A 23,065-nucleotide genomic window follows, 5' to 3' on the forward strand; every position below is an offset into this window, starting at 1 on the left:
TGGGTCAGAGCTACACTTATTTATAGGCATATATATGTGGTACTTTGAATGCAAGTAAGCTTACACTTGTTCATGAAAATAAAAATCATGCATTCTTGTGTAGTATCTGTATTACCATTGCTGAGCATGATATTCCCCTTGTTTAGCAGGTATGTATGTATATATGTATGTATGTATGTATGTATGTATGTATGTATGTATGTATGTTTGTATGTATTATCTTAAACACTTACCACCCACCCCCTCACAGAGTCCCTTCCCCATCTGTCTACCCTTTTCCTCTATGTGGACTTCCATCTTTCTGGGTATTCTCCACCCTGGTATATCAATCAAGTCTCTGCAGGGTTAGGTACATCCTCTCCCACTGAGGTCAGACAAGGCAGCCCTGTTGGGGAGCAGATACCACAGTTAGACTACAGCTTTAGGGAAGAGCATCCACTCCAGTATCCCTGCAGGGCATTCAGTCCTTCCCCCTCAACTCTTCCATAAGGGTCCTTGACCTCCATCCAATGTTTGGTTGTGGATAGCTACATCTGTTTCAGTCAGCTGCATGCAGAGCATCTAAGAAGATAGATAGTTATGGAAAATAGTCTTGAACACATTGGCACAGGGGAAAAGTTCCTGAACAGAACACCAGTGGCTCAAAGCTCTAAGATCAAGAATTGACAAATGGGACCTTAAGAAAGTGAAAAGCTCTGTAAAGCAAAGGGTACTGTCATTAGGACAAAATGGCAGCTTACAGATTAAAAAAAGACCTTCACTAACCCTACATTCAACAGAGGACTAATATCCAAAATTATAAGTATTGAAGAAGTTGTTTAACAGTCTTTCATTCCAATTAGACAAGATTGGAGACTGGTTCTCACCAAAATATAAGTATGACTTTTGTACCTGGATACGGATTGAACTCAGATTCTCATGCTTCTGAGGCAAAATATTAGTGATCTAGGCCCACCCTTATCAATCATTAATAAAGAAAATTCATAAAGAATTTCTTTAGGCAGATCTTACAGAGACATTTTTCTCAATAGAGAATCCCTCTTCCCAAATGACTTTGTTAAGTTAACATAAAACTAGCCAGATCACCAGCTATTTGTTTTTCTTCCTTTAGGAACTTTCTGTTCAGTTCTACAGTATATTTTTTAGAAGAGAATTTTTGTTACTTGACAATAGCTTTTTAAATTTTTTTGTATAGTCCACACACTCTTTCAGTTGTGTATCTTGCAAGTATGTGGACTGCTTCTTCACTGGCTAGAGAAATTTTAGTTTCATTAAATCCTATTTTTTTAGTTGTTGATTTTATTTTTTGTGCTAACAAAGACCATATAAAGTTTTTACCTGTGACATAAGTTAAAATGAACTTCTTCTTTCTAAGAATTATGGGTTATCAGGTTTGATGTTAAGATTTTCATTCATTTTCACATGGGCTTTTTAAATTGTGAGAAGTGTTGTAGAAAATTTTAACTTCAATCCAGAGTAAAAAGCTGCCATTGATTTAGAGTCAAAAAAAAAAAAAAAAAGAAAAAAGAAAACCATGGTCCTGTAAGAGCTGGCCAAATGGAGTTTAAAACAACCCAAATAAAACATAATAAGTAATAACTTGGGGATACCTATAAAAATTAATTCTAATAACATAGAGGATAAATCTCTCCCCAGCTCTTTATGCTGTTTAAAGATATATTGTGTATAATAAAAGTTTTGTGTGTTTATTAAAAAACTAAATGATCAAGGCAGGTTAGAAACTTTGAGTTGAGGTAAAATTTTTCTGCAACAGGAAAAGCTTTACTTTTATTTTTCTTTATGTTGAATTATGTTTTCCAAGACCATTTTTTGAAGATGCACTCTTTTGTCATGGACAAAAATTAGGTAGTTATTTTTGTAGACTTAGTGTTTGTGTTCTCTGTTGAATTCCTTTGCTATATTTGTTTGGTTTTGCCAGCGCCTTATTGTTTTCATTTTTATGGCTCTATATAACTTGGAATTAGATACTGTGTTGCCACATAGAGACTAATTTCTGTTTACTGTTTCTTTGGGTATCCTTACCCATTTTCTGAATCTCTGTAAAGTTTTTTGGATTAGTTTTTCTCCATCTGTGAACAATGGATTTGGAATTTTTTTTTCTTTCGCTTCTTCAAACTTTCTTTATAGACTTGTTTTGATTCTGTGTTTAGATTTCTTCACAGATAGTTTGTTTATTGTGTTCCCGTGTATTTGTTGTATATTGTGAAAGGAATTTCTCCTCCCTGGTCTGTCTCAGTATGTTTGTCATTAGTATCTAAGAAAGCAACATTTTTGTTCATTTCCCTGCCTCTGATGAAATTTGTTGTTCTGGGTTTTTTTTTCCCCCCTGAGGTCTGCAATATTGCATATAAAAATCCTATTGTGTGCAAATAGGGATATTTCGATCATTTTCTTTTTGTATATTCCTTTCTCCTGCTGCTGTCCTATTGCTGTAGCTTAGACTTAAATTACCATATTTTTTGAGCAGTGTAGACTGGACACCTTTTGTCTTGTCTCTGTCTAATCTTAGTGAGAATTCCTTGAGTTTTTCTATATTTAGCATGGTGATTAAGTTATTCATACATAGCCCTTTATGTGTAGACATAGGTTTTCTCTAATTCTAACTTCTCAGAACTTTTAATGTAAAGTAACATTGGCCATTCTCACAGGCATTTTCTTCCTTTAATGATCATATATTGATCTTTGAGTCTATGATGAATAGCAGTAATTGACTCATGTATAGTGAATATCCCTAAAATAAAACTGCTTGGTCTTCAGACATATTTTTTGGACAAAAGTTTATATTAGTTTGCAAGTATTTTTATTGAGAATTTTTATATCTTTATTCATTGGATGGGACAATCTGAAAGATTCTTTTTGTTTTGTCTTTATCCAGGTTTGGTGTCAGGGTATACTGGCTTTCTAAAAAATTTTGAAGTCTTCCTTTAGTTTTAGATGTCAAAGAATTATCTGAGTATTGTTGGTAGTAGTTCTTTATAAAGTTGTGATAAAAGTCTTTAATAAATCCGTTGGAAGTGTGCTTCTTTTTAGTTGGGGAGTTTTTTATAGCTTCAGTCTTATTGCTGACTGTGGATTTATAAAAGTGTTTTTCTTGGCTTAATTTTGGAATGCTATATGCATGTCAGATTTCATCCATTTCTTTTAGACTGTTTTTGCGGGGGAAGCAGAAAATAGTTATTTTTCTTTTGTTGAGTTTTCTACCTGGCTCTTCATTTCAGCCTACGTCCTTTTCAGTGTTTCTATCTACTGGTTGAATTCAGTTTTCAAGTCTTGGATTCTGTTCATCATTTCAGTCACTCTTGTACTTGTGTTTTCTTGAGCATCACTCAAACATTTAGTCGCCTTAAGCATTTTCTTCTTAATTTCGTCAAGTTGTTTCTTTGTGTCTTTTTTAAACTTCTTGAGTGATGAAATGTATGTTTATTCTATTAAATTCTGTGTTCTACCATTCACATTGACAAGCTTTTCTTCAGGGCTGGTAGGATTTAAAGTGAATATACTGGCCTGATTTTTCATATTATTGATATTCTTACAGTGAGATCTAAAAGATCACTTTTTAGTTTTGTGTTTGCTGAGTTGGAGAAGAGAAGGTATTGGGTAGAGATGAGCCTAGAGGCCGGAAAGGCATAGGTGAAATGAAGTCAGGTAGGAAGATAAGACTGGATGCGCTTCTTGTTCCAAGCCAGCAGTGTGAGGTAAGGTTGAATATGATGTGGAAGACTCCTGTGATTTTGGGGGATCAGGAGGGCAGTAAAAGGTAGACCTAAAGGGACCTGAATGTGCTTTCAGGTAGGGTTGATCCTCTTAAAGCCTAGAGCATAACTGTAGTGTGGGCAGGAAAGGTCAGAATAGGCCATGAAGTGTGATCCTAAAGATGCCTAGAGGTTGGGTGCAGTGCAGGTGTGAGTAACCAGACTAGACCAGGACACTGGCTGTGGAATCCAAGCTATATCTGGCAAGTTTTAGAAAAATAATGATCAAGTGATTAGGGATACTCACCAGGATAGACTCCAGAAGATGTGGGAAGCCTTAGTATGCAGTAGGATGGTAGTTAAGGTGTCATTCCTTCAATTTTAGTAGGTAGTTTTGTTGGGTACTATAGACTGGATTGGCAATTGTAATTTTTCAGAATTCTTCTTTATATTTAACTTGACTCTTTTTCTACCTTTTTGTAACCTTTCCTTATTCGTCATTTACAAAATATTAATGATAATATATCATGGGGAGATCTTTTTTTGTCTTTGGTATTCTGTAGGGTTTCTATATATGGACAAGTATTATTTCTTCCTCAAAATTGGAAAACTTTCATGATTTTACTTCAAATAATTGTACTTCTTTGCTATGATATTTTCTTTTCTATGTTCAGTATACAGACAGTCATACACATACACACAGAGATAGAGAGACAGAGAGAGAGAATGTATCTTTTTTGTTGCTTCTGAGTCCTCCAATTTTTTTCATAGTTTTATATATTTATTTTTTAATGTTAATTATATCATATCTACAAAGAGATTTTACCTGAGAAATATGACTCTTTTACCTTTGGGGTTGTTTGTTTGTTTGTTTGGGTTTGTTTGTTTGTTTTTTGTCTATGTGATTCTTAGTTTTAAAAGAGGGACTTTCCAAGGTGTAATATAAAGGAGAAATATAAAGTTGAAATTTGTATTTTACAGTAAGGCATTGGCAGGTTTACTAAATACAACGTCCTTTCTTCCTACAGGTTAGAAACGCCACAACTCACCCTGACTGAACTACAGATTCTTCTCAAACAGATGGGTACTTTGCCCTGTACCATGCATCAGATTGATGGAGTTAAGGTGAAGAGTGGCTGGGGATAATGAAATTATTGTTAACAGGAGATACATGAAGGAAATCTCAAGTAATAAGGGAGTTATAAGAACATGATTGTTCTAAAGAAACCCCCCTCCTCCTGTTTTGTTCTTTGTTTTGGGGTTTCATTTGGTTTTGGTGTTGGTGTTGGTTTTGGTCATTTTTTTTTTTTTTTTTTTTTTTTGGTTTTGTTGGGTGTGGTTTTTGTTTGGTTGGTTTTTTGTTTTCTTGGGTTTTTTTGTTTGTTGGTTTTTTGTTTTCTTGGGTTTTTTTTGTTTGTTTGGTTTGGTTTGGTTTGGTTTGGTTTTGGCCTTGTTTATTTTAGTTACATTCATTTACTGAAAGAAGGAATTAAGCTTGAATACAGAGAGTCAGTATTAGGGTTCTCCAAAGTAGTGGAAAAGAGCTCTCTAAAGGAGGTACTGGGGTAGCTTACAAGCTGTGGTGTGAGTAGTCCAATAGTGGTTGTTTCTTGATAGAAAGGCCAAGAACTAGTAGTTAAAGAATCCCTTATAAAATCAGGTTCATTCCTACCATCACAGGAGACAGGAGTTCTCATACTGCCCTTTTGCTTTTAGTCTTATACTATAAGAAGATATTCTCTAAGTAAACATTTTATATTAAGGATACTAGCAAGTATTAAAACTGCTTACACATGGAAGGCTGACTCTTGTTACTAGAAAATGGAACTATCGGAAGTTTCGTTTTTCAGTTTCGAGAGGCTTTTCCCAGTGATAGGATGGTATTAAGTTCATTTCAGAAAATTAAATTTAGATCAGATTATTAAAGAGAACATAGAGTATTCTGACAAAGTATCACATAATTAAAGAGAACATAAGGTATTCTGAAGGGAAAAAGATTGAGAGTGAGGATAAGTTAATAAGAATCTATTAAGAGGAATTATAGATTGATTAATTAGATAGATTATTTGGTTATTTAGATGGCTAAAATCTTTATTTCTACTCTAAAATTTTGCAGGATGTTCTGCAGCAGGTGGAAACATACCAAATTGAGACCCGTGAGGCTCTAACTTCACTGCCTTATAGTTTAGAAATACTTCAGTCCCTGATGGAAAAGGGTCAGCAGCTTCGTGTGGACGTGCCTGAAGCTCATCAACTTGAAGAGCTATTGGAGCAGGCACAATGGCTAGATCAAGTGAAGCAGGCCCTGGCTCCCTCAGGCCAGAGGCACTCTCTGATGATCATGAAGAAGCTTTTAGTTATGGGAACCAAGGTAGCCTCCAGCCCTTCTGTGAATAAAGCTCGAGCAGAGCTACAAGAACTGCTGACTATTGCAGAACGTTGGGAGGAAAAGGCTCATTTCTGCTTGGAAGCTAGGTAAAGAATAACCTCTTCCCATTTGTATTTTCCTTGTGGCCTTTATTGAGACTGCTTCAGAGTATAATTTTCATTAGATATTTTAAGCATCAAGATAGTACCCAAGCATCCTAGGTTAACCTAGTCCTGTATATGTAAAATGCCATACCAATCCTTAAGGTTTCTTTTTTTATTATATTTGATCATATAAGGAGATCTTTCTAACACTCTTTCCCTACATGTCCAACTTTATATTTTCTCTTTCCCTCTCTTAAAAAAAAAAACAAAGAAATCAAATTTTCAAACTTAAAATAAGAAAACCAATAAAATGAAAAATAATAAAATAAAACACACACACGCAAAAGTATGAAGTCCATTTTGTGTTAGAGACTACTCCTAAGAAAAAGATCTGCCCAGGACTGTGGCCAGTACATCAAGTGATAATTGAGTGGAAAAAACCAATTTTGTTTCTCCCAGCACATAACAATTACAATTAGCCTTCTGGCTAAGGATGGTAATTTGTGTCAACTTACTCTCTCAGCAGTGGGATTTTGTCTCATTTGAACTTGTATAGGTCACCTGTTTACTGTCAGAACCTCTGAGTTCACATGTATACTAGTCCAGAAGACACTTTTTGGAGCTATTCTCTATCTCTGGCTCTTACAAATAGTCCTCTTCTGGCAAAGATTCCTTAAGCAGAGGGGTTTGATTAAATAATCACATTTTAGGCTGAGTGCTAGATCCAAAAGTTCTTATTCTCTGCAATAGTTCAGTTGTACATCTGCATTAATTCACATCTACTCCAAGAAGCTTCTCTGATGAAAGTTGAACTGTGCTCTGATCTGTAGTTACAGCAGAGTGTCATTGGGAGTCATTTTATTGCTATGTTCCTTTAACAGAATAATAGTAGTCTTGTCCCCACAGTGCCCTAACAAGACACCTTATGCCACCAAGTAGAGCCTGCAGTCCCCAAAATAGGTTATATCTTATTTGAGTTAGTGGCCCAAGGAATCCTATAGTTCCCCATGCCCCAAGTCACATTCTTTAGCCTAAACTATTGCTTACTCTTCATTACCTTGCTTTACATGCTTACAAAGACCAACAGAAAGAAATTCATCTGGTCTCCAACTAGAGGCTTTTTACCCCCTACTGATAGCATCCATGTACTGATGGTATACTTCACTGTAATTGAGGAGAAAGATAATTATCAATATCACCAGGTGCAAACCTGAATGCAAGATATTGGTGCAATAGTGGTGTAGTAAATGTTATAAGAATAACCAACCACTTTTTGCTTGGATTTATAGCCCATTCATGAGATGAGATCCATACATGACATCTTTAAAATAGGACTGAAAGCCATAGGCTTGGGGGAAATCTTTTAGTACTTTAAAGGAAAAACTGTCAATGTATTTCTTTGCTGAGTTTGTTCTCAGATTATCAACATTATTAATTCAGTATATAGGTGACCACTGTGTCCTTACTAAGACTTATAGCATTATTATTCACTTGCTTTATCAAATTTTTTATTGCTTATACTTTTAGCAAGAAACCTATTAACTATAATATTAAATAATATAACATTTATATTATTTAAATATTATATTTAAATATAATACAACTATGTTAATATTTAAATATAATACAACTATATTAAATATTATATTTAAATATAACACAACTATAATATTAAATACAAATTTCTTTTTCTCAAACATTTTTAGCCAAAAGCATTCTCCAGCCACTTTGGAAGTTATAATACGTGAGGCAGAAAATATTCCTGTCTACCTGCCTAACATCCAGTCTCTGAAGGAAGCTCTGACTAAGGCACAGGCTTGGATTGCTGATGTGAATGAAATTCAAGTGAGGATGATGGTTTCTCCTCCTCTCCCTCCCCTTTCCTCTTCTTCTTCTTCTTCCTCTTTTTTCTCCTTCTTCCTCCTCTTTCTTTTAGATTGATTACTTATGCAGTATTCTGCCTGCAAGTATGCCTGCAGGCCAGAAGAGGGCACCAGATATCCGTTTTGAGTCATCATGTGTTGCTGGGAATTGAACTCGGGTCCTTTGGAAGGCCAGCCAGTGCTCTTATCCTCTGAGCCATCTTTCTAGCCCCTAGAGGATCACATTTCTTACTTTGCTACCCAGACCTGCAAGATGAAAAAAGACCATCCTATTTCAGTTTTTTGTAGAGTTGGAGTTGTGGGAGGAATTGAGGATGGAAAGTTAGCTAAGTTAAGATTATTGGGATAAAAAACAAGGAGAGAATGGCTTGGTCCAATGCACAAGAGTTGATCAAAATAAGAGTAAAGAAGCAAGTGATTAGATCAGCCATCACTGTTTTGGTTCTGAGCCAGCAAAAGGAAGAATTTTGTAAGAAAATTAGTTTGCCATTTTTTCTTTTTTCAAAATAAGTCTGTATTTTATCTGCACTGTGATTATAAGGTACTGTATATAACCTTACTCAACAAATGTAAACATAATACTTGACATAATTTAATTGTGCCTACCTCAGAATGGTGATCACTACCCCTGTTTGGATGATTTGGAGGGCCTTGTGGCTGTGGGTCGGGATTTACCTGTGGAGCTAGAGGAACTGAGACAGCTGGAGAATCAGGTACTGACAGCACATTCCTGGAAAGAGAAAGCTTCTAAGACTTTTCTCAAGAAGAATTCTTGCTACACACTGTTAGAGGTGAGATTTGATTACCTTTACCACATAATTTTCTGTGCCTGACCCTGGTTGTTGAGAAAAAGCACATAAGTGAACATGAATTTTTGAGACATCTCAGGGAGATGAAGGGCAGTAATCCCTTTCTTCTATCTGCTAATAGGTTCTCTGCCCATGTGCACATGCTGGTTCAGTCAACACCAAGCGCAGTCGGTGGATTGAAAAGGAGATGGGGTTATACAAATATGACACAGAATTGCTGGGGCTATCTGCACAGGATCTTAGGGATCCAGGGTCTGTGGTAAGCAGCTTGACACAGATGGAGAAAATGTAGCTCATGGTTATCTCCCTAAAAACAAAGTAGCCTAGAAATGGTATGTTGTATGGGTTGGTTGCCCATAAGCAGACCATTTATACAACAAGCCTATTATTTTAATTTGGGAGAAGGGTAAAAGGGCTAATCCAAAAAGAGGATGCTTAACAGCTTTTCTCTGTCCTGGGTCAATAGATCATGACCTTTAAGGAAGGGGAAGAGAAAGAAAAAGAAGGTATCTTGCAGTTGCGTCACATCAACTCAGCCAAGCCCAGTCCAATGTCCTCATCGATGAATGCCTCTGCAACCTCCATTTGTATATGTGGGCAGGTCCGTGCAGGAGTGGAAGCTCTTCGATGTGATCTCTGTCACGACTGGTTCCACGGACAATGTGTGACTGTACCCCGACTACTCAGCTCCCTAAGGGCCAGTCATACTTCATCTCAACTGCTAGCTTGGTGGGAATGGGACACCAAATTCCTGTGCCCACTGTGCATGCGATCAAGGCGTCCACGCCTGGAGACCATCTTGTCATTGCTGGTAGGACTACAGAGACTATCTGTAAGGCTGCCTGAGGGTGAAGCCCTACAGTGCCTCACAGAGAGAGCCATTGGTTGGCAAGGCCGTGCCAGACAGGCTCTAGCTTCTGATGATGTGACTGCTTTGTTGAAACAGCTGGCAAAATCTCGCCAACAACTACAGGGTGAATTGAGACATGAGAAGCCCCCTACCTCTCTTTCAGGCCTTGCCTCTGACTGTCTGACAGAGTATAGTGTCAAGGATACCCTTAAGGTAAGCTGTCCAGCCTAGTTTTTACCTTCAAATTTCTATATTTTAGATTGTTAATACCTTCCTTAAGAATCTGTTTATCAATGTCCTTTGGGTCAGTCCCTCTCCCCTATCCTCTATCATTCTAGATTCCTGATACTCATAGCACTCTATATATCAGCGGTTTTTAGCCTGTGGGTCATGACTCCACAGAGGTTGAATATCAGATATCTTACATATCAGATATTTACATTACAATTTATATCATTAGCAAAATTACATTTATGAGTATCAACGAAACAGTCACAGCATTAGAAAGGTTGAGAACCACTGTCCTATGTGCTCTCTGTGAGAAGTTAACAAAGTTTCATTTACAGTGGATATAAAGAGCCTAATTTTTTTTTCAGTTTGATTAAAGTAATCCATTCCTGCTCTTCTTCTCAGGAAAAGGAGGAGTTGGTACTAAATGAAGACAGGCCGAAAAGTTCTGAGAAGATTGCTCCAAAGGAAAGTTCATGTAAAAGAGGTATGTCTAGGTGTTGGTAGGCTAATGAATAAGGTATAACCAGAATGACTTTCTGTGTATTCAGCTCTTTTGTAGTAAGGAGAATTAAACCAAGATCCTATTGTAAAAGAGCTGTCCCCAAATCCTCCAGATGAGGAACTGCTTCCTTCGCTATTATCTCAATTAACTGGTCCTATACTGGAACTGCCTGAAGCCACCCGGGCCCCCCTAGAGGAGCTTATGATGGAAGGAGATCTACTTGAAGTTACCCTAGATGAGAACCACAGTATTTGGCAGCTGCTGCAGGCTGGGCAGAATCCCAATCTAGAGCGGATTCATACACTTCTAGAGGTGAGGAGACGTGTCATGGATAGTCCTTGGTATCAGTAAAAACATGAACCACATACACCTTATTTTTGCTTGTCTGTGTATTGTAGCTTGAGAAATCTGAGAACCCAGAGAACTGGTCAGAGGAACAGACACCAGAGAGGCGGCAGCGGCGGAGGCAAAAGGTGGTTATGAGTAGAAAGGGTGAGGATTTTGCTCAAAAAGAGCTAGAATCAAAAAGAGCCAGGAGTTCAAGGATTGAGCCTAAGAGAAAAAAGTTTCAAGAGCCAATCCATGGGGATAATGTGCTCTTGACACACCATACAGAAAATACAAACATCTTAAAAGAGCACATGAACAGTGTACAAGGAAAAGATCCAAGCCCTTCATCTTCTTTTCCTTCCTTAACACCTTTGCTACACCTGTCTTATTTTCATCAGCAAAAATTATAATAGTATGTGATTGTTCTTTTTTCCTTCCTTAGTCTTTTTCTGTTCTCCAGCCCTTGTTCTTACCTTCATCATCTCTTTTCTTTGTTGTTCCCTTCCTTTCCTCCATTTTACTCTATTCCTACAGCTTCCTCTGCCCTTAATCCCCTCAGACCACCCAAAAGTATTTATTTCTTATATAGTGCTTGACCACAATATTATTTTATCCTTCCTCTAATAAATTTTTATGCCTTAGTTCCTAAGAACAATGTCCTATATGCGTTTCCCAAAATTTTGTCAGCAATATTCTTGGGACTAGCATAGATAAAGTGATGGCTTTAGTTACCTCTATTCTAATCTGGAGAGGCAAAAACAAAATTTGAGAATGCTAAAGTTTATTACTTTTTATTTTTAAATCCTTCATCATCCTCTATATAATCCCTACATCAAATACTTATTAAAACAAGTGTCTTTCATTTTACATTTTCATTCTATCTATTACCTTTTTCTCTTTGGCTCACATTCTTAAAGAACATTTGTATTTTGTAATTCTTAAGCAAAATACAGTAATGTAAACTAACCATAGTTGTTTATTTTTAATTTTGTTTCTTTTGATGTTGTTGTTATTGGTGTTGTTAAAAATAAAACAGTATGGTTGGAAGTGCATCTGACTTGTACTTCTTGAATTTAGGGAAAGAAAAACCAAGGATGGAAATCATTGTTATTGCGGGAATCAATAAAATTTGTTTCTGGACTTAATACTTACCTGTATCTGGGTTCTTGATTCTCTTTGTTTCTTGATACATGTTGTCTAAGTAATGCCTTCATAACTGTAATTTCCTAGTAAATGTCAAAATACAATGACTCCTCTTACTTTCTCTTTTATTATATTGTTTTAGTGAACTTATAATGACTTCATTTTTCTTACATAGTTGTTTTTGAATCCTAAATCTTATAACTTCAACAACTTTATTTTTTACCCCCTCAGGACTACTTTTCAGTTTTATTCAACTCATTGGTTGTCATGCTTTATTGTATAAGGTATAAGTAAGTCAACAGCATATAATACTATATACCATCTCCAACACTAACCTTTTTCCTATGCTTACCCATACTAGTCTTATTCACACTTAATCCCTTGTTTTTCTACAATCAGTGTATCACAAAGCTCATTTATTACTAAAAAAATAATTATGGTTCCCTACCCCGGTTTTACCTTTCTTTATATAATAATGGTTCATTAATTTATTCATTTTCAAATAATAAACTTCTTTATATCATTTCACCCAAATTTAATTAGTTAAACCTTCCCATGACCTTTTCCTCTCCTGTATCTCCCTGTCCTCATCTTTGATTAAACCCTTACTATTTTGAGGCTGGAGAGATGACTCAGTGGTTAAGAGCACCGGTTGCTTTTCCAGAGGACCGGTTTCAATTTGCAGCATCCACATAGCTCATAACCATCTGTAACACCAGTTCCAGAGAATCTGATGCCCTCTTACAGGGATACACTCAGGTAAAACACCAATGCATATGAAATAAAAATGAATAATTTTTTTAAAAAACATTCTTCCATTCCCTTTTATAGGATAGTTAGATTAGATAGATAGATAGATAGATAGATAGATAGATAGATAGATAGATATTGTTAATACTCCTATCTATGGTATAGCCTGTTTTTCTTTTTATGGGGCTCTTTATGAGTTTCTACAGTACAGAAAGCTAACCATACAATTTTAAGTATCCAGAGCTAGGATATCCATATGAGTGAAACTATGCAGTATTTGTGTGAGTCTAGCTTCACTCACTCAGTATAGTTTTTTCCAAGTTCTGCTCTTTTCCCTAAAATAAACATGATTTCATTTTAATTTATAACTGAAATGAGTCCCACTGTGTATATATAGTATAATTTCATTATCAGTTCTTCAGCCGGTAGACCTCTAGGCTGATTGGATTTTCTAGCTATTATGATAAGACCTGAAATGAATATAAGTAGGCAATTATCTCTGTAGTAGGATGTGGAAAACAATTACATTCACAGTTTTAACAAAATAAATAAATTCATGTTTATTTTTCAAGAAATTCATTAAAAACAAGGACATTAGGGATTTCGCAGGCAAACATATGGAACTAGAAAACATCATCCTGAGGGAGGTAACCCAGACTCAAAAGGACAGGCATGGTATGTACTCACTGATAAGTGGATACTAGGGACAAAGTAGAGGATAACCACGTTATAATCAACAGTCTCAAAGAAGCCAAATCACAAGGTGGGCCCAAGGGAGGATGTTTGAATCTTTCTCAGAGGGACAAACAAAACAGATACAGGAGGCTGATGGGTAGAGGGAACTTCTTGGGAGAGGAGATGTGGACAGGAGTGGGGCAGGTCAGGGGTAGAACAGATGTAGAGAGAGTAGGGGTGAGAGTAGACACATGCAGTGTGTGTGTGTCTGTGTGTGTCTGTGTATAAGCGGGGAGAGTGTGTAATCTCTAGGTTGTACCAGAGACCAGGGATGGGCGGAGGCCCCAGGGAGTGTATGGAGGCAACTAGCTGAGACTCCTGGCAGTGGGGAATTTGGACCAGGAAGTGGCCACTTCCACTGCAGGCAGTGGAGGGATAAGGACAGTAACCCACCCATAGAAACTTGGACCCCAAATTCATCCCGATGACAAGAAGAATAAGGACAAATATGGAACACAAACTTAGGGAAAGGCCAAGGAGTGACTGGCATTTCCACCTGAAATCCATTTCAAGGGCAAGAACCAATCCCTGGGTATTAATGATTCTCTGTTACATTTGCAGATAGGAACCTAGCATCACTGTCCTCTGGAAGTTAATCTCAACAGCTGACTGAAACAGATGTTGAGACCCGTAACCAAACATTAGATGGAGTTTGGGGAGTCTTGTGAAAAGGTGAGAGAAGGACTGAGGAACCCCTAGAGGACTCCACACGTACTCCACAGGAAGACCAACAAACTCAACGAATGCAGACCTTTGGGGGTTTCCAGTGCCTGAAAAAAAAAACAATCAAAAAGTGAACATAGGCTGGACCTAGGTTGCCTGCATATGTAGCAAATGAGCACCCAAGGCTTTATGCAGGTCCGAAAACACCTGGAGCAGGGGCTGTCTCTGATGTAGATCCTGTTCCCCTAAATGGTCTGACTTGTCTGGCTTCAATGGGAGAAGATGTGTTTAGTACTACAGGGACTTGATCTGCTTGCGATGGGAGGGTACTCAGGGGAGCACCCAGGGGAGTCTCTTTCCTGGACAAGGAGAAGGGGGAGGGGAATGGACAGAGAATCTCATAAGGAGACACTCCAAGGAGAAGGACAGCTGATATTGATATATAAAGTGAATAAATTAATTTAATAATTATTAAAATAATAAAGGAACACAAGTAGGTTGTGGGTTGCCCTGGTGCTGGTGGTATTTTGATGCTAATTCTGCTTCCTCAAGAGATGCTGCCCCAAGGTAGACTGGATGACACACTCAGGTGATTTCATATGAACATTCTCCCTATTTTCACTAGTCAAATAAAGGCCAGTGCCTGTGATTCCGCAGTGGAAGAGAATGTTGGGGCTGGAGGGTTTTTGAGAGGGTGAAGAGAGAAAGGAGGAAAAGGGACTAGGAGACAGAGGAGTCAGAGGAATACTGAGGAAGAAGAGGTGAAAAGAAGATGGAGCAGAACCACATAACCTGGAGAAGCTGAAAGTATAAGAAATTCCATAGCTGGGGAATAGAGTAGTGTAGCAGTAAATCTGCCCAATTTAGGTGTGCCATTTATAATTATAACTAAGATGTGTGTTCTCTGCATGGGCAGATTGGGATTGGAGATTTATTTACTGCGACAAATTGGTGCCCAATGTATCGAATAGAACTAAATTAACTTGACCTACAAGTCCACTGCCCTGCCCCAATCCCTGATACATGGCTGGGACAGTGAGATTTTTCTACAGAAGATCCATATTTATCACCCTGTATAAAACTCAAGTCCAAGTGAACCAAAGACCTCAACATAAAACCGGATACACTAAATCTAATAGAAGAGAAAGTAGAGAATAGCCTTGGACACATTGGTACAGGAAAGTAGAGAATAGCCTTGGACACATTGGTACAGGAAACAACTTCCTTAACAGAACACCAACAGCTCAGGCACTAAGCTCAACAACTGATAAATGAGACTGAAAACTCATGAAACTGAAAAGCTTCTATAAGGCAAAGGACACCATTGACAGGACAAAACTGCAGCCTACTGCAGGGAACGGATCTTCACCAACCCTACATCTGACAGAGGGGTCATATCTAAAATACATTAAAAAACTCAAGAATTAGACACCAAAACCTCAAATAGCCCATTACAAAATGAGATATGGAGTTAAACAAAATTCACAGCAGAGGAATCTCAAATGACCAAGAAGCATCTAAAGAATGTTCAAACTCTGTAGTCATCAGAGACATGCAAATCAAAACAGCTCTTGGATTCCATCTTACACACATCAGAATGGCTAACCTCAGAAACTCAGGGAAATGGCACATGAATGGTGAGGATTTAGAGCAAGGGAAACACTCCTCCATTCCTGCTCCAACTGCAAACTGGGAAAATCACTCTAGAAATCAATTTGACTCTTTCTCAGAAAATTAGAAATTCTACCCCAAGTCTCAGCTATACCAGTGCTGGGTACCCAAACAGTACTCGAGCATACCACAACTGTCCACCTGCTCCACTATGTTCATAGCAGTTTTATTCAAAATAGACAGAAACTGGAAATACCTTGGATGCCCTCAAAAAACAATATATTTGTATATGTATATAAATTAATAAAGTGGACAATGTACACAATGGAATACTACTTAGCTATTTAAAGAAAAGGATATATTGAAATTTGCAGGCAAATTATTAGAACTAGAAAATATCTTGGTTGAGGTATCCAAGCCTCAAAAGAACATGCCTGGTATTCTCTACCCATTCCTCCTCCCCTTTTTCCTCACCGTAAAGTACAAGATATCCTTGCTATAATCTACAGATTCAAAGAAGCTAAGTAACAAGAAGGCCTAAGGGAGGATGTTTGAATCTCAGTCAGAAATTGAAATAAAACTGTCATTACAGGTGAAATATTGGTAGGAGGGAACTGGACGAAGGTGGAGAGGGCATGGGTAAGAGAGCTGGGAGGGTGATCAGCTGTGGGGAGAGCTGGGAAGAGAGGGCCAGGAGAGTGGATGGAAATTGGAGCAGGGTGGGTGGACTTCTTTAGGATGTACCAGAGACCTGGGATGGGGGGGGCTGCAAGGAGTCTCTGAGGGTGATCCTAGCTGAGAATCCTAGTGGGGGTGGGGAGTGGTTATGGATCCTGAAGAGGCACCTCCTGTAGCTAGGAAAGGACTCCCAGAGGAGGGTTAAGGACACAATCACCTTGGGAATTTAACCACATAACCTTGGGAATTTTACCAGTGCCTGATGAAAAAGATCCTGAAGAGAAGAAAAGGCCCTTGTTCCCTCCCACTTAATACTGTGCTGAACACCCTAGGATATATACAACAGACTCTGAGGAAAACCCAATAAATACAAGTCATTTCTGGGTCAGAAAAGAATTTATTCACTGGCTGACAAAGACACATTATGGGTCACCCAGTATCATTATCAGGGATGGGTCACTCAGTTGTTGTAGTGTCAGAGGGGAGACCCAAGCCCTCTTATAGTCTGCAATGTACATGGTCAGAATTTTAATGATCAGTCTCAATACCTCCACTCCTAAGGGTCAGGAGTGAGTAAGGCACCCCCAGCTGCTGCAGGGAGAATCTTATGTAGGTCTTTCATGACTTTTGTAAGCAAGCAAAGCTTAACTTTTGCTATTCAAGTTTAGTGTAAACACATTGTTCCAAGGTTTTTGTTTTTGTTTCTTTTTGTTTTGTTTTGTTTTACCTCATTGTGGTCTTCCAGTTTGGGAGAGCCTCCTCTTTCAAGTCAAGTCTACCTGGTTCTCAGGAGGTGTTTGTGGTCCCTTGGTTTGAAGAACAGTCTGAACTATAGGAACTTAAATCTCATTTTACCTGAGAAATACAAATACAATTACCAAGACTTTGGAAACAAAACTGCAAGTGGAACAATAAGAAGAATGGGGTCCTGTCATTTTTCACCCATAGTAAAATCAACAGTGAAGTCATAAATGGTGGAGTCAGCTTCTAATACCATTGTCCTAAGCCAGTACTTGTTTGGATAAATGTCTAGCATAATGTGGAGACCAACGGGAGATGATCTCAGGGTACAAGATGAGAAAGTCAGTCCCCAAAGTAGTAAATAAAAGTGATCTAAACCACATACTCCTTGGCTAGCATAGACAAGCAACATTTTGGGAGAAATGGAGGAACAAACAAACATAAAACACCCTTCACAGTAACAAACATATACAAAGAAACACACAAATAGTCGCACACGGACACAGAAAATACACGAGCATTTATAAAGGGCCTCACAACCTATGCGTACATGTTTACTTAGGGTCACTCAGAATTGGAAACTACAAGTGTGCCTGTACAATGAACTGGACAGAGGCAGGTATACGCTTACCCATGAAGCACTGATATAAATATTCAAGTTAAAGGCCAGGCTGTTCAGAAGCCAGTGTAGCAGTGACAGGGGACAAGAATGCTGGACATTAGGTTGTGAGGGTCAGAGGCGTGAATTAGGCAACTGGACTGCAGCTAGCCCAAGAAATTCTTGAATCTTGCCAGGTCTCCAAGGGACTATGTTTGTGTCTGGCCAAGAAGGTCCATTAAAAGCGTTTTCCTGGCCAGCAGCGAGCCGGAGCTCTATGGAGGTGGTGGAGGGTACCAGGTGGTGGCTGCAGCAGCTACTCCTCTGAGCTGAGAGTTTCAGGCAGGCCCCTGAAACTCTCAGCTCCTTCCTTCCCCTTCCCTCCCCCTTTTTTGTTTTCGTTCCCCTTTCCCCTCCCTTCCCCGTCCCCGACGACTAGATCCTGAGGAGGCAGCTGCGGTGGCAGCTGCTGAGTTCTAGGTGAAGGCTTTTCATTTCTACCATCCCCTCCCCTCCCCACCCCATCCATTAATATTATTCTTTTGAAGATTTTTCGTTGTCAAGCCGCCAAAGTGGAGAGTGCGATTGCAGAAGGGGGTGCTTCTCGTTTCAGTGCTTCTTCTGGCGGAGGAGGAAGTAGGGATGCACCTCAGCACTATCCTGGCAACAGCGAGTTCCTGGGGAAAACTCCAGGGCAAAACGCTCAGAAATGGATTCCTGCACGAAGCACTAGACGAGATGACAACTCCGCAGCAAACAACTCCGCAAATGAAAAAGAACGACATGATGCAATCTTCAGGAAAGTAAGAGACATACTAAATAAGCTTACTCCTGAAAAGTTTGACAAGCTATGCCTTGAGCCCCTCAATGTGGGTGTAGAGTCTAAACTCATCCTTAAAGGGGTCATACTGCTGATTGTGGACAAAGCCCTAGAAGAGCCAAAGTATAGCTCGCTGTATGCTCAGCTATGTCTGCGATTGGCAGAAGATGCACCAAACTTTGATGGCCCAGCAGCAGAGGGTCAACCAGGACAGAAGCAAAAAACAACATTCAGACGCCTCTTGATTTCCAAATTGCAAGATGAATTTGAAAACCGAACCAGAAATGTTGATGTTTATGATAAAAGTGTGAAAATCCCCTCCTCCCTGAGGAGGAGGAACAGAGAGCCATTGCTAAGATCAAGATGTTGGGTAACATCAAATTCATTGGAGAACTTGGCAAGCTTGATCTTATTCATGAATCTATCCTTCATAAGTGCATCAAAACACTTTTGGAAAAGAAGAAGAAAGTCCAACTCAAAGATATGGGAGAGGATTTGGAGTGCCTCTGTCAGATAATGAGAACAGTGGGACCTCGATTAGACCATGAAGGAGCCAAGTCCTTAATGGATCAGTACTTTGCCAGAATGTGTTCCTTAATGTTAAGTAAGGAATTGCCAGCCAGGATTCGTTTCCTACTGCAGAGTACCGTAGAGTTGCAAGAGCACCATTGGGTTCCTCGCAAGGCTTTTCTTGACAATGGACCAAAGACAATCAATCAAATCCGTCAAGATGCGGTAAAAGATCTAGGAGTATTTATTCCTGCTCCTATGGCTCAAGGGAGGAATGACTTCTTCCTGGAGGGACCGTTCATGCCGCCAAGGATGAAAATGGATAGGGACCCACTTGGGGGACTTGCTGATATGTTTGGACAAATGCCAGGTAGTGGAATTGGTACTGGTCCAGGAGTTATCCAGGATAGATTTTCACCCACAATGGGACGTCATCGTTCAAATCAGCTCTTCAATGCCATGGGGGACACATCATGCCTCCCTCACAATCGCAGTTTGGAGAGATGGGGGGCAAGTTTATGAAAAGCCAGGGGCTAAGCCAGCTCTACCATAACCAGAGTCAGGGACTCTTATCCCAGCTACAAGGACAGTCGAAGGATATGCCACCTCGGTTTTCTAAGAAAGGACAGCTTAATGCAGATGAGATTAGTTTGAGGCCTGCTCAGTCATTTCTAATGAATAAAAATCAGGTGCCAAAATTCAGCCACAGATAACTATGATTCCTCCCAGTGCACAGCCACCACGCACTCAAACACCACCTCTGGGACAGACACCTCAACTTGGTCTCAAAACTAATCCACCACTTATCCAAGAAAAGCCTGCCAAGACTAGCAAAAAGCCACCACCAACAAAGGAAGAGCTTCTTAAACTGACTGAAGCCGTTCTGACTGAATATCTGAACAGTGGAAATGCCAACGATGCTGTCAGTGGTGTGAGAGAAATGAGAGCTCCAAAACACTTTCTTCCTGAGATGTTAAGCAAAGTGATTATCCTATCACTTGATAGAAATGATGAAGATAAAGAAAAAGCAAGCTCTTTGATCAGTTTACTCAAACAGGAAGGGATAGCCACAAGTGACAACTTCATGCAGGCTTTCCTGAATGTATTGGAGCAGTGCCCCAAACTGGAGGTTGACATCCCCTTGGTGAAATCTTACTTGGCACAGTTTGCAGCTCGTGCTATAATTTCAGAGTTGGTGAGCATTTCAGAACTAGCTCAACCACTGGAGAGTGGCACCCACTTCCCTCTCTTCTTACTTTGTCTCCAACAATTAGCTAAATTACAAGACCGAGAATGGTTAACCGAACTTTTTCAATAAAGCAAGGTCAATATGCAGAAAATGCTGCCAGAAATTGATCAGAATAAGGATTGAATGTTGGAGATTTTTGAAGAAAAGGGACTGAGTTTCTTATTCCCACTCCTTAAATTGGAGAAGGAATTATTGAAGCAAATTAAGCTGGATCCATCCCCTCAAACTATATATAAATGGATTAAAGATAACATCTCTCCCAAACTTCATGTAGATAAAGGATTTGTGAACATCTTAATGACCAGCTTCTTACAGTACATTTCTAGTGAAGTAAGCCCACCCAGCGATGAAACAGATTCTTCCTCTGCTCCTTCCAAAGAACAGTTAGAGCAGGAAAAACAGCTGCTGCTCTCTTTTAAGCCAGTGATGCAGAAATTCCTTCATGATCATGTGGATCTACAGGTCAGTGCCCTGTATGCTCTGCAGGTGCACTGTTACAACAGCAGCTTCCCAAAAGGCATGTTGCTTCGATTTTTCGTTCATTTCTATGACATGGAAATTATTGAAGAGGAAGCTTTCTTAGCTTGGAAGGAAGACATAACTCAAGAGTTTCCAGGAAAAGGCAAGGCTTTGTTCCACGTGAATCAGTGGCTAACCTGGCTAGAAACTACTGAAGAAGAAGAATCAGAGGAAGAAGCTGACTAAAGAACCAGCCAAAGCCTAAAATTGTGCAAAACATACTGTTGCTATGATGTAACTGCATTTGACCTAACCACTGCGAAAATTCATTCTGCTGTAACGTTTTTCACAGTATTTAAAGCAGAAGCACGTCAATAAGGTTTCCTTCTGCATAAGGTTTTTGTAGTGTGATGTCTTAATCATAGTCTACCATCAAATACTTTAGGAGTATCCTTAATGTTTAGATAGAATATTAGCAGCATGCAATAATTACATCCTAAGTTCCCAAGCAGAGGCAGTCTATTGCAAGGACCTTCTTTGCTGCCAGTTACCATAGGCTGTTTTAAGTTAGAAAACTGAATAGCAATACTGAATACTGTAGAGATGCACTTTGCTCAGTAATACTTGAGTTGTTGCAATATTTGATTATCCATTTGGTTGTTACAGAAAAATTCTTAACTGTAATTGATGGTTGTTGCCGTAATAGTATATTGCCTGTATTTCTACCTCTAGTAATGGGCTTTATGTGCTAGATTTTAAAATCCTTGAGCCTGGGCAAGTGCACAAGTCTTTTTAAAAGAAACATGGTTTACTTGCACAAAACTGATCAGTTTGAGAGATCATTAATGCCCTTGAAGTGGTTTTCGTGGGTGTGAAACAAATGGTGAGAATTTGAATTGGTCCCTCTTATTATAGTATTGAAATTAAGTCTACTTAATTTATCAAGTCATGTTCATGCCCTGATTTTATATACTTGTATCTATCAATAAACATTGTGATACTTGATGTAGTTGTACATGACTTCAAATAGTATCTGCAAAGTTATGGAGAATTGTTCATTTTGTTTTGAGGTATGGATTTATCTCAGTTTAAGAACTTGGGAAAATTTTAATTTCATAGTCTTAATCAGTAGTGATTCAGCCTGTAAAGTAACATCCCTTAATTCAAGCATTAAGTTTTTCACCTTGGAACTGTTCCCTATCAGTCTTGTTCTAATGTGAACTGTCCATTGAATCTGACCTTTAGCATTACAGGCCTTTTGTTAACTCTTTGGCCCTGCTTTCTAAGCACCTTAGGAATAAGCTTGTCTCATCCACCAACCTCTTTGCCAAGGTATCTGCTTAGCTCTTAATCTCCATTTATTCTTCACCACAAAACAAGAAACTGAAAAACAAAACTGCATGGTTTTAGAACCAAGCAAACTTTAAGTCATCCTAAAATTGGCTCCCTCCTCTTGCTTTTTTTTTTTTTTTTTTTGCCTTTGCATATTCAGTTACTTCACCTGGAATAGTCAGTGGTCCCCTCACCCTTTAACCTTCAGGTGTGGTATAAACGTCAAAGAACTAGCTTTTTTCTGCTGGGACAATGAGAAGTTTGTGTCAAACTCTGCTGCAAAAGAAAAAAACATTATGCTTTGGCATGGAATTCAGAGAACAGTTGGCCATAGAAATAGACTGGGTGGTCAAGTCCTGTGTCCCTTGTCAAACGTCATTTCTCAGGTGTCCCCAACTCCTCCTGGTGACCAGAGCCTACAATAGGTGGAGTAGGGACAGATAAACCCTTGCTGCCTCCCAGCAGAACCATGTTCTGCTTTGGCGGCTCTTGTTATCAAGATTTGCAGTAGAGTGGAAGAGAAGTGGACAGCCAAGGAGGCCCATCCCACATCTCAGCCTAGCCTGTGGTCCACTACCCATTCAGCCCATGGTAAAAGCAGAGCTCCAAGAGGATAGTGTAGCTGTGTCTTGAATCATTTCTGAGTGAGATGATGAATTTAAGTTTTGTGAGCTTCAATCTTAGAGAACTGCAGTAATTAGAAATTTAAGAGCAATTCAAAATTAGGTTTAGGATCCAAAATGTTCTGGATAAAAGATTGTCTTTGAATCTGAAGCTTGATTGACTGCATGATAATTGAGTTAGGGCTAAAAGAACTAATTGAAACGATCTGTGTATACACCACTCACTAGAAAAACTAGTAATGAATAAATGCTTGGATAGTGAAAAAAAAAAGTGTTTTCCTGCCATGTCTAAAACTCCTTTGCCTAGGCCTGTGTTAAGTTCCCCCAAAGAAACCAGTTTAGAGACACTTTGCTTTAGAGTTC

General features: G+C 38.9%; 1 protein-coding gene and 1 pseudogene across 3 annotated transcripts in view; both read left to right on the top strand.

Moving 5' to 3' along the window:
- Window positions 1-11,935, top strand: part of LOC117701335 (lysine-specific demethylase 5D) — a 48,398-nt gene extending 36,463 nt beyond the window's left edge. For 2 of the 3 annotated variants that reach the window (XM_076706221.1, XM_034493109.2), the window contains exons 18-26: window positions 4,742-4,838; window positions 5,830-6,188; window positions 7,892-8,030; window positions 8,680-8,859; window positions 8,999-9,136; window positions 9,344-9,940; window positions 10,361-10,442; window positions 10,573-10,772; window positions 10,859-11,935. In XM_076706221.1, the coding sequence (XP_076562336.1) occupies window positions 4,742-4,838; window positions 5,830-6,188; window positions 7,892-8,030; window positions 8,680-8,859; window positions 8,999-9,136; window positions 9,344-9,940; window positions 10,361-10,442; window positions 10,573-10,772; window positions 10,859-11,200 (2,134 nt within the window). In that variant the 3' untranslated portion in view covers window positions 11,201-11,935. The remainder of the gene's footprint in view (window positions 1-4,741; window positions 4,839-5,829; window positions 6,189-7,891; window positions 8,031-8,679; window positions 8,860-8,998; window positions 9,137-9,343; window positions 9,941-10,360; window positions 10,443-10,572; window positions 10,773-10,858) is intronic. The other variant, XM_076706222.1, reaches the window with a different exon arrangement.
- Window positions 11,936-18,182: 6,247 nt separating this feature from the next.
- On the top strand, window positions 18,183-21,752 carry LOC117701306 (eukaryotic translation initiation factor 4 gamma 2 pseudogene; annotated as a pseudogene).
- Window positions 21,753-23,065: the final 1,313 nt, after the last annotated feature.

This window comes from Arvicanthis niloticus (genome assembly GCF_011762505.2).
Source record: "Arvicanthis niloticus isolate mArvNil1 chromosome Y unlocalized genomic scaffold, mArvNil1.pat.X SUPER_Y_unloc_4, whole genome shotgun sequence".
NCBI lineage: Eukaryota > Metazoa > Chordata > Mammalia > Rodentia > Muridae > Arvicanthis > Arvicanthis niloticus.